The sequence below is a fragment of the Trichomycterus rosablanca genome, chromosome 23, assembly GCF_030014385.1.
Source record: "Trichomycterus rosablanca isolate fTriRos1 chromosome 23, fTriRos1.hap1, whole genome shotgun sequence".
Taxonomy (NCBI): domain Eukaryota; kingdom Metazoa; phylum Chordata; class Actinopteri; order Siluriformes; family Trichomycteridae; genus Trichomycterus; species Trichomycterus rosablanca.
In genome coordinates this window covers 3,254,067-3,266,410 of record NC_086010.1, presented here as the reverse complement: position 1 = coordinate 3,266,410, position 12,344 = coordinate 3,254,067, and the positions used below count along the sequence as shown (strand labels likewise).

General features: G+C 39.7%; 1 protein-coding gene across 1 annotated transcript; it reads left to right on the top strand.

The window, feature by feature from the left end:
* The first annotated feature begins 1,163 nt into the window (after positions 1 to 1,163).
* On the top strand, positions 1,164 to 11,566 carry tap1 (transporter 1, ATP-binding cassette, sub-family B (MDR/TAP)). Its single transcript, XM_062985342.1, has 13 exons — positions 1,164 to 1,222; positions 1,612 to 1,949; positions 2,663 to 2,855; positions 4,364 to 4,478; positions 5,445 to 5,575; positions 6,508 to 6,713; positions 7,256 to 7,453; positions 7,555 to 7,683; positions 7,763 to 7,951; positions 8,641 to 8,814; positions 9,043 to 9,202; positions 9,915 to 10,051; positions 10,503 to 11,566. Exons 2-13 carry the CDS (start codon positions 1,623 to 1,625, stop codon positions 10,737 to 10,739), a joined length of 2,196 nt encoding a protein of 731 aa, XP_062841412.1. The 5' UTR covers positions 1,164 to 1,222; positions 1,612 to 1,622; the 3' UTR covers positions 10,740 to 11,566.
* Positions 11,567 to 12,344: the final 778 nt, after the last annotated feature.

Below are 12,344 nucleotides of genomic sequence, written 5' to 3'. Positions count from 1 at the left end.
TTTTGACAGGTTCAGCTTTCACTATATTGGTAGTTTGACAGACTTTTGCCTCTCACTGTACCTCTGAATAATAGAATGTAAAGTATTATAAGACTTATGTAACACTGCAGTTCCTTTAGATTATTGCAAATAAGTAGAGTAAATAATATTTTTTGTTTAAAATTAAAAATGTGTATAAATATAACTTACAGAAACAAACGAAAATACACGTGTCGACCACATAAGGGCGCCATTTGAACCAGAAACGAGTCATATTCTCATTGATTCGGCTCATAATTTAGAGTCGACTCATTTATCTGTAAAACACATATTGTTTAGTAGCATTGATATTTTCACTGTTTTTAAATCGAAGTTGGTAATGTTGTGACTCATGCTCATTGTGTGTATGTTAGAACTTACATTTTAAAATATCACACTGGTTTTCTTGTAGCTTAACCATTCAATTTGGCTTAATCTGAACACTATTCAAAGCCAAAAACACGTCAGCCCTGAAAGCACATAAAATCATTATGTACTCTGAGCCTCAATGAGCCAATCTGAGCCAAGAACACACATAATATTTTGACAAAAAAAAACATGTTTTAATTATTCAGGATCGCCCTAATATACTGGTCTTACAAGTGAATCGATTAAAATGTTCAAAGAATCGGTTCTTTGGCCGACGACTCTTTACTACCTCTGCGGTAAGGTATTCACAACGAAACGCCGAGATTTTGACATGTTTTACTTCTTTTATGTAAAAAGGGGCTTAGAATACTGAAACATATAATCTTTATGTATATGTTAAAATGTTATAATGCATAAAATGTTCCAAAGGCGATTGGTTTTCCCCTCTAAATCATACTTTCGGTTTCACTTAATAGGCAGAACTGGGATTGGTTACAATAACTCAAGAGGTGTCACTTAGTGCACTTAGGAGGGCGCATAAGCTTTTGGAGTCTACTGTATGCAGCAAAGCTTTATAGGGAGCATGATGTTTTTTGGGACATAACCCGAAGGTTCTCTAAACTGAGCGTTATCGTTGTTGATGACTTTATTTCTTCTTAGATCTGTGTAGCTTAGGCATCTTTGCCCTTGATGTTATTAAAATAAAACCCTAATAATTATATTAGCCTTTTATGCTTGCTGTGTTTATTGTTTTTTTGTATTATAAACGAGTGAGAAGAATAAAGAAGATTAATAATAGGCATTCCTCGCAATTTGCAATAGTTTGCCTCACACTGTAAGTATCATTTACAATAACCTAACCATCATACATTATTTTAATTACATTTCAAAAGTACTGAAATAAAAAATATACTTAAAATACAAGCATATATGTGTTAAACATAATATGTTGGAAAACGAATATCAGGCAATAGGGCATAGTAAAAGTGAAAGATGTCCAGGAAGCTCATGGTTAGGTGTCTACATACTTTTGGACAGATAATGTATAGTTTGTAATATTTCAGAAAACCAACAAAATTTTAAAAGAACCTCAGTCTCTAAAAGTGTATAAAGAACTTAGAATATGCTTAAAAATACTTTACAAGGATATGTAAACTTTTAACCTCATTGTATGACTGTGGCTTGTGAACCTGTAACTCATTTGCTATGTTTTTATTTCTGCAGTGTGGTTGGGGATGAAGATCAAGATGGCACCGTATCTGTTTGCCTGTCTTCTCCTGTGCGTGGACATGTGCGTCGTGATGACATTTGGGGCCACCCGGTTCACGCCCCCGCTCGTCCCTCATTCCTTTATCACTCTGTGGGTGGGAGGATTGCTGAGGTTATTTGTCTTTCTTTTTGTCATCTTTTTGTACCCATCGAGCCCGGCGTGGATGAAAAGCTTCGATGGAGTGCAGATTGTGACTGTGCACAGTTTAGTGTACCCGGTCTATGTATCACTCATCTGGGCATTGGGCTGGTCGACAGTGGAGCTCTCCTGGTGCTGGCACACCTGGCAAGGGGTAAGTGGTTTGTTATGGTTGGGCCACATTAGGCCTTTCAATGAATTTGAAAGGTGTTGGATGATCTAATGTGTCCTCACAGCTCTAGATTATGAAGTTGGTGTACCTTATACATCTTCAGTCAATGCATGGCTTTTCACATCATCATCATCATGCGCATATTTCAAACTAAACCATATAGCTTCAATTCAGCAATTAGGGTACTGGAATAGTGAGCAGAAGGTCACCAGTTCAAGCCCCAGCACCTCCAAGTTGCCACAGCTGAACCTGAGCAAGGCCCTTAGTCAGTGCTTGCATTGTATTTGGTCACATTTAGATAAAAACGTCCTTTAAATGAATGTGTAAAGGGGATTTGAACACTACACTCACTTCAGCACTCAGCTTCCTGCTTTTCCGAGCTTGTCCACTCACTTTTACCAGCTCTTACATTCGACTGGGGCTTCTCTAGGATGGCAGAAATTTGTCAAACTAACTAGGATGGTCAACCTTTGTCAGAGCCATACTGGAAATCTTCCAGCTCTTTTAAGCATGACCCACTTTACTGCCAGTCTTAGTCTGTAATGCCTGCATGGCCGTACTTTTATTTCTGCTCTGGTTTTCTCCCACAAGTCCAAAGTGTTAGCTAAACCAGCCAAATCCACTCCTTTCATAGACTTCATAGAATGTCTGCATATATCATGCAATTTCTTAATATTTTTGTTATGTATTTTTAGCTCCTGCAATCCTATGCGGTATCCGCTTTGTGTCTTCTGCTCTGGAAACGCTATGTTCCCACCATCCTCTCGAAGAAGAAGATGAAAACCAAGGAGAAAGGCCAGACCCCGCTTCAGAGGCTGCTGGGTTATATGAAGCCATACCAGGAGCGGTTTACAGGAGTCATCATCCTCGTGGTTCTTTCCTCTCTCGGTAATAAATCCCCCAGTTTTTATTAATACACATTCATGTTGGGCACTTTAGGTCATAACTGCTGAAATCTGGGGTTCACACAGACATATTTGACTTTGTGTTTCGGGGAGGGGTGGTCGAACACTGGAATCACTGGACCACTGTAAGTGCCGGTCCCAACCCAAGCCCTGATAAAAATTGGAAGGGCATCTGGGGTAAAAACGGTGCCAAATCAGCTATGCAGACCAGAATGATCCACTGTTGTCCCCCTAAGTACAGGAGCAGCCAAAAGAAAATCAAAATACATTCATGTTCAGCACAGTTTGCAGAGCGTTACTGAATTGCAAACATTTCTATGTAGCCTGTCCTGCTGCAGGATTAAACAGAAAGTAACCCAGAGATAACAAGAGGCTATTGCTGCTTTCACTTTCACTTGCACACTATAGTGGTGTTTGTTGACCTTGTTTGGAAATTCCCCCACATTTTCAGGTGTGTTTCATTTACACTTGTTTTATTTCTCTTTTTCATTCCTGTACAATCATGCCATGTGTGTCATACAATGTTTCCAGCCCCAAAACATCACATATCCTTTTATGTGCTTAACAGTAAATAGTAATATTTTAATATAAAAATATAACCACCCTTTTTCACGTTCTTGTTGCCAAAAAGCTCAGTTTTTGTCACCTGACAATCAAGCTAAAGCGGATTTACAAATACAGTACATTGATGTCATGCAGGTTGCTTCTAATTGTACATTTGGATATTGGTGACCCATAAAAGCTCATATATTTTGCAACTCTCCAACTTAAATGTAGTACGAACATGAGTTATGTTTTTATTTTTATCATTAACGTTATTCTGATCAGGGTCGCAGCAAACCTGGAAACTCTGGGCGCAACGCAGGAACACCCCGGACAGGACGCCTGTCCACAAGATATAGCCAATCATGTCTGTGTAGAATCTTGAAGATTTGAACCCAGATCTTAGCGGTGGTGGGCTAGAGTAACACCCTAATTTAATTTGTGTTCTCTAATCCTTACCCTTTACTAGATTGTTTTAGTATACGCTGATTGCACAGGGTGGCACAGTGGAGCATTGGGTAGTGCTGTTGCTTCACAGCAAGATGGGCCTGGGTTTGATTCCCCTGCTGGGCAGCCAGGGTCCTTTCTGTGTGGAGTTTGCATGTTCTCCCTGTGTCCATGTGGTTTTTCCTTCTGGTGCTCCGGTTTTCTCCCACAGTCTAAAGACATGCAATCAGACCAGTTGGAGCAACTACAAATTGCCCTAAGTGTGTGAATATGTGTGTGTGTTCGCCCTGTGATGGAATGTGATGGTCCAGTGAATAAAACCCACTGCGACCCTGACCAGGATAAAGTTGTAGAAACAACAGACAATAAATGAATGAATAAATGAATTTTGATTGTAATTCTTTTCTTTGAAATGTTTATACATTTGAAGCATCTGCTGAACCTCCAACATCCTGTGATTTGTATATCAGTATACTGTAACCTTGTTAATTTAATCCTCAGGTGAGATGGCTGTTCCACATTACACCGGCAAAGTTACCGACTGGATCATGAAAGAAGACGAACCTGAGGCTTTCAACAACGCCATCAAAATCATGTCAATTCTGACCATCATGAGGTGATACATCTATACACCGAATACCGTCCTTAACTACTAGTCATTGATTTTTTCCTGTATTGCCAATTTGATTTTGAACTTTATACTATTATACGAGAGTCATTTGTTGTATAATGCACATTTTTGCCTATGTGCTGTTTTCATGGCTAAAAAATGATGAATCTGTTCTATTTTGGAGTGTAACAAATATGTATACAGTTCCTTCTGTTTCTATCTAACTTTAGGGACAGGCATAACAGTCCTGTAATAATTTATATTAATTATAAAGCAAACATATTTGGAGGCACCAGAACTTTAGCCAGCATTGTAAATACTGTGTCCTATTGGGTAGCTTGCTTTTTTGAAGGTGGTACATAGCTACTTTATTGCCAAAAGTTTGTGGACACATGACCATGAGACCACTGGTGATCCTATTTCAAAACAAAAAGCTTTCATATGGCGAAAACCCCCTTCAGCCTTCTGGGAAGACTTTCCACAAGATTATACAGTGTCTTTGTTGGTATTTCTGCCCATTCAGTCAAAACAGCCGGGCTTGAGATTGACCCTCCAGTTCATTCCAAATGTGTTCAGTCGGGTCGAGGTCAGGGCTCTGTAGAGCAGTGGTCCCCAACCACCGGGCATTCATTACTGGGCCGCACAGAAAGAATAAATAATTAGACATCGCTACAAGAGCAATGAAATTTCCATAACACAATGGAAATTTCCATAACAATCAGGGCAAAGTCTTGATAAAACAGAAAAGAGCCTTCCTCAAACCTTTGCCACAGTTGAAAGCATATAATTTACTGGATTGCTGGGATGGCTGGAACACCTGAATTAAATCAAATGTATGTGTCCTCATACCTTTGGCCATATACTATATATTTACTGTTTAAAAGACAAAGTCTTATGGCTCTATAATTACAAAGAGCTTTTTTTTTTCTTGTGTGAATACTGACCTGTTACTTGTTTATTCTTTTATTTCAGTATTGTGTTTGAGTTTGCATGTGACCTTACCTACAATACCACCATGAGCCTGATTCACACCTCCATCCAGAGTCAGGTGTTTCAGTGTGTGCTCAAACAGGAAATAGCCTTCTTCGATGAGAACTCTACAGGTAACAAAAATGTGCATAATACAAGCATTAATGGAAAATGTCTGTCTATTCATTCGCTGGTGTAGAAAGTTCATTAAAATGTTATTTTAATGTGTGGCAATGTGTGGCCTGCTCTCCCTATTTATTGTCAGTGACTGTTCTTGATTATAGCTGGTGATTGTGTAAATAGGGCTAGTTCGACCTCACGCGTTACAAAGTACATGCCACAGCTGTCCCTTGTCAAGGCTGCTTCTATATTTGCGGTTGGTTCAGTGGTCTTCTGTCGGGGACGACAGAATAAATGTGGCTACAGCTGTGGGGGAAAAGTATTCAACCAGTTTTGTGTTTATTATTTAATATACTTTCAGGGCGCTCGGGTGGTGCAGCGGTAAATTCCAGGTTTCAGGGATTAAATCCCAAGCGGTGCTATCAGTCAGGCAGGCGTCTACATACAGACATGATTGTGGACAGTTGTGGCCTAGTGGTTAAGGTACTGGACTAGTAATCCAAAGGTTGCTGGTTCAAGCCTCACTACTGCCAGGTTGTCATTGTTGGGCCTTTAAGCAAGGCCCTTAACCCTCAGTTGCTTAGGCTGTATACTGTAATTCCCTTTAAGATAAAAGCGTCTGCTAAATGCCTATAATGTAAATGTAAATGCTTGGTGGGGGGGCGGTACATGATGGATTGGTGTACTGTACGGTGTGTGTTACTACATTGTGCCTAGTAATTCCGGGTAAACCTGACCCACCCTGAACCCTGACCCAGGAAAAAATGGTGCTTAAACATGAAAATGAAATAAAAAGATATATTTCTTATGTATTTCTTATGTATGTGTATTGTTATGAAGTGAAATGACCTTATTACCTTACACTTAATTCTGTTACAGTAAAGTCTGCATCACTTAGTGTAGCTATTGTTGTGGTTCTAAATTGTTGGTGTCGTGTTTTCATCAGGTGATCTCGTCTCCCGGATAACCAAAGACACCAATGACATGAGTGAGTCACTGAGCGAGCAGTTAAGTCTGGTCATGTGGTACTTCATGCGTTTAGTTTTCCTTTTCGGATCCATGATGCTCCTCTCGGTGCGCCTGTCCGTCTTCACAATCCTGGGCCTACCGGTCATCCTGATCATCCCAGAGTTTACCGGAAAGTTCCACCAGGTCAGTCAAACATCCACTCATTAATGTAGTATTTGTATCCTTTAAAGAAAACTTATGATTTGTATGTTTTGTTCACGTCACAAGGACGGCACGGTGGCTCGGTAGGTAGCACTGTCGCCTCACAGCAAGAAGGTCCTGGGTTCGATCCCCGGGTGTTCGGTCCGGGTCCTTTCTGCGTGGAGTTTGCATGTTCTCCCCGTGTCTGTGTGGGTTTCTTCCTCCCACAGTCCAAAGACGTGCAAGTGAGATGAATTGGAGACACTAAATTGTCCATGACTGTGTTCGATATAACCTTGTGAACTGATGAATCTTGTGTAATGAGTAACTACCGTTCCTGTCATGAATGTAACCAAAAGTGTAAAACATGATGGTAAAATCCTAATGAACAAACAATTTACATCACAAATAATAAACATCGGTCTAGACGGGCTCTGAACTGACACACATCTTCAGAAATAAAACAGACTGTGACTGGATACGTTTTATACACCTTAAATTAAAGACCAGGCTCCCTGACTCTTATGTTCATGTCTCTCTCTTAGACGCATGCTGTAAAAGTGCAGGCATCACACGCTAAAGCTAACAGCGTCGCTACCGAGACGTTCTCTCTGATAAAGACAGTGAGAAGTTTTGCCAACGAGGACGGAGAGGTTGAAAAATACAGAGAGTGCTTGGAACACACCTACACGCTTAACAAAGTGGAAGCAGCTGCTTATGCTGTCTCTAGCTGGACCAACAGCGTAAGATTTTATTTTTAAATGGGTCCTTTAAAAGCCTTAATGTTTCTTTCAAACCATTTTAATGAGGTCTAATTCCTTTTTTGTTAATTCTCATTGTACAGATGTCTAGTCTGGCCTTAAAAGTCAGCATCCTGTATTATGGTGGGCAGCTGGTGGCAGGAAATGAGGTCAGCAGTGGCAACCTGGTGGCTTTTGTCCTGTATGAGCTTCAGTTTAATTCTGCAGTGGAGGTAAAGTTTACGTTTACATATTTTTACCTGATAAATAATACATTGGTTCAGTCTTCCAACCAGCCTGTCGGTTCTACAGGCCCTGATATCTTATTACCCGAGTGTTAAAAAAGCTATCGGGACCTCAGAGAAGATCTTTGAGTACGTGGACCGGAAGCCTAACGTTCCTCCTGATGGCACTTTAGCTCCGGAGAACCTCAAGGGTCACCTGCGCTTCAGCAACGTGGCTTTCAACTATCCCTCAAGACCCGAGGAGAATATTCTCAAGGTTAGTACGGAAGAGCTTCATCAGTTCAACTGAAAGGTGAAAAGTCTGTCAAAATTAAAACCTCTCGTTCACATGGATCCTAAATAAACAGAGCTTATGTGTGTAAGCCGATGAACTGTGCAAATAGCAATGAGTTTTATTATGTTTACAAAATAACCACAATGTGATGTGTTCAGTTGTAGCCTAAAGGTTAAGGTACTGGACTAGTAACCAAAGGTTGCTGGTTTAAGTCAGACCACTGCCACTGTTGGGCCCCTGAGCAAGGCCCTTAATCCTTAATTGCTTAGACAATATACTGTCACAGTACTCTAAGTCACTTTGGATAAATGCGTCTGCTAAATGGCGTAAATGTAAATAATATAATATAATAACTACAATTGTTTTGTTTTTGTTAGTCGTTTACATTTGAAGCTTTGTTTAAGCTGCAGTACATTGCTTCTCTTGTTTGATTATTTTATATTACTGTTTAATTATTAGTCAGTAATTAATTCATACTTATTATTATTCACTAATTAACTAAGGCCAGTAGAGAGAAATACTTTGAAACTGGGCGTACTTGTGCTGTGCAGTGACTGTGTTGAATATTATGGACCATTAGCTTAAGCTATTTAAAGATGTGACCATTTCAGCCATTTCAGAGTTTATTGGGTACCTTAAATACTACTTATATATTTAACAACCCCGATTAGGGCGTTTCTCTGGAGCTGAAGCCAGGAAAGATCATCGCTCTGGTGGGTCCAGCCGATGCAGGAAAAAGCACCGTAGTGAGGCTTCTGGAGCGGTTTTACCAGCTTCAGAGCGGAGAGATCTTTCTGGATGAGAAGTCGCTACAGAGCTACAAGGAAGAGTATCTGCATGAGAAGGTGAATGCACTTTCGGCTGATATTATTACTGGTTTATTACTAGTAGCTCTAACTGCATTAAATGAACACTAAAAACCAATAAAAATAATCGGATTTAAGCCCCATACAGCTGTTCCATTCGTTTATGACTGTATTTCTCATGATGAATAAGAACATTTTGTATTATTGCTTTGTTTGTTACTTTTTCGGTGTGTACTCATACTTATAATTTTTTTCTCCTGCTGTTAGATTAGCGTGGTTGCTCAGGAGCCCCTGCTGTTCGCCCGTTCCATTAGAGAGAATATTAAATACGGGAGACCAGATGCAACTGATGAAGAGATGTTCACTGCTGCCAAAATGGCTAACGCTCACAAATTTATCAGCAACTTTCCAGACGGCTATGACACCGGTGAGCTGAAGAAGAATGTCAAAATTCTTTATATATCCCAGCTTGTCCTGAAAGCTGGGGTTAAAACACATGGTCTGTTATTATACAAACCTCTGGAGCAAAGAGGATTAAGGGTAAAAGTGGCTTAACCCTCTTTGGCAAGGCCAGGATTTAAACTCTCTGCATGTACACTTACTGACCACATTCTTATTTATATAATTATTATATAATCAACCAGGTGGTAGCAGCACAATGTGTAATAAAAGCTTTATGTATTGTTTACATCAAACATCAGGGTAGAGACAATTGGACCATGGTAAGATAAACTGGTCTGAGCTTGTATGAAAATGCTGATATACACAATTATATCTAGAGTACACAGAATGGTGCCAAAAACATCCAGTGAGCATCAGTTTGTGGGTGGCACTCAGTAGCAGAAGACCAAATGTCAGCCAAGAACAGGAATCTGAGGCTACAGTAACTACAGCATGACTAAAATGAGACTAAAATACTAAATTGCAGCAGAAATCTGATGAATCTCGATTTCTGTTGCAACGTGCAGATGGTCGGGTCTGATTTTGGTGTAAACAGCATAAATACATGGACCTTATCTGCTATGTACCTTGTTCTAGATTATATAGGTTGCATCAGTAGCTGTACCTTTATTTGTAACCATAAGATTAATTTCTGATTTGAGTTAATAAGTGTGTGTGTGTGTGTGTGTGTGGTATAGATGCTGGAGAAAAGGGGAGTAAAGTGTCAGGTGGTCAGAAGCAGAGGATAGCCATAGCGAGAGCCCTGATTCGGAATCCACAGATTCTTGTGCTGGATGATTCCACCAGTGACCTGGACGCTGAGAGTGAACATCAGGTAAGATTTGTCTTTGGAATGTTGTATTTGTGTTGTATGTGGACCTAAATACCTGATAACCAGTATGAAATAACTTACATTAGCTAGAGAATGTTGTTTGGACATGTAATGCAAAATTGATATTATCCTGGTCAGCATCGCCATGAATTTGGTTTCACCGGAAAAACACTGGGCACAAGGCAGGTATACCCTGGATACGGTGCCAATCCATTTCAGGGCTTCGGCCATTCTCCCCTCAGACATAGCCAATCAAGTCTGTGTAGACACCCAACTGGCTAATAGCCTAATACTGCTGACACTGGAATGCAGATCTCAGCGGCATTAGGCGAGCATAATAGACCACTGTGCCATCCGAGCACTATTAATAATAATAATTGTCCCAACTGAACAAATATTAAATATTAGAACTGTCCTAATCCATCACACTAAATCTAATCTAAACATTTCCCAGGTGCACCAGTCCTTGCTGAGGAATTTGAATGGGCGCACAGTTCTCCTCATCACACACAGGATGAGCGGAGTGGAGATAGCTGATACCGTCATATACCTGCGTAAGGGAGAGGTGCTGGAGCAGGGTACCCATGCTGAGCTGCTGCTGAAGAATGGGGCGTACGCCGAATTTGTACGCCAGCAGAACACCTGCTTCCACCGCAAAGCCGATAACGACTCCGCTTCCACCGAGGCCTGATGTGTAGTTAGCACGCTGCAAAACCCAACCTGCATTTCGAAACGTACAGCGCAATGTATTGTGAGGTGATCGGGCTACTTTGCATGATGTACTTTACATAAGCACCAAATAGAAATGGTAATATGAGGGGTGTCATTAATTTCAAAGTTCAAATCGAAAGCAATACAGTCACTTAAAACTCAAATGTTAAAGAGGATAAATTATATTTGGGTGGATTTTATACTTGACACAACCAAATCATTGCACTTTTTAATTGTTATTTATATTGTGAATAAATAGTCACTGCCCCTGTGATCTTGGGCAACATTTGCAACCCTGAGACGTGTAATTCAGAAGGCAGCATAAGCACAACAGTTTTCTGTGTTGCTTTCGTATTTTTTTGTTATTTAAGCTTGCTTGCATTGGGTTTTGCAGTTTAGTAAAGATAAATCATGACTACTGGGATTTATAACTTCAGCTCTCGTGTTTTAGTGTCTGGATACTGTTATCTGTATTTTCTGTATTTGTGTTCTGTAAATGCTAGGATTTATAAATTAGGTGTAAATATCACAAACATGATAAAATAGCATAAAAGCTCATTTTTCCAGTTTCCATTGACCCGCCATGTAACAAACAGGACAACTGTTACATGATTTTTATTAGTGCAAATATTCATTTGCATCTTTATTTCGAAGCACCTTTCTCATGCCTCTCACTGTATTAAGTGTTGAAGTAGTAAGATTTTGATATTTTAAACCAAATATCACCACAAACACATCGAGGCAATTACTCTGTAAAGGGTTTTAAGCGTGATGGATAACTTTGTTCTAAAATAAATGAAATAGTTTTGCGAGATTGTGTCTGTACCATTTGTATACGAGTGTTTTTATTCATCTAAAATCATTTAGTGTGAGAATTACACAATAATGCAAAGTAAATATAAAACATATTCATTAGATATTTGTTGTTTTGCTGTATTTTAGTGGTTAATGATTCCACTTTTTGGCACAGAACATAGTAGTCTTGTAAAAATTGTATTAAAATGTTATTTTGTTAGGGTTTTATTAAGTATGGAAACAGTACAAAATAATTTATAATAGTTTTGTTCAAATTGTTTCTTTGAGCAAATGGTAAAGCAGTTTGGAAAAAAAAAAGCCAGCATGGGAAAGTTTGATACCAAAATACTTGTGAAAGGAGTAAATTTGGTAATAAAGAGTCAAATAGAGAGTCGATTTCCTAAAGTAAAATTGATTTGGCTCATCCACATAATCAAGGACCTTTTGTTCACGTTAAAGACACAAACATAGTATATTTAAAGTCATGTTTTTAGCATTGCTGTCAACAGAGGAAATTTAAAGGCTGTTAACAGATTTTCTTGCTTCAGAAAACAACTCGGTTGAAATGCTTAATAAAAGTGTATTATGTACCTTACTCACACTCACTCACTTTCCTAACCGCTTATCCAATTAGAGTCGTGGGGGGGGGGGGGGGGAGCCTATCCCAGCTTTTCAGTGGGCGCAAGGCACACAGTAACACCCTGAACGGGGCGCCAGTCCATCGCAGGGCAGACACACATACACACACACCCATTCACATATAGGGCAATTCAGTGTCTCCAATTAACCT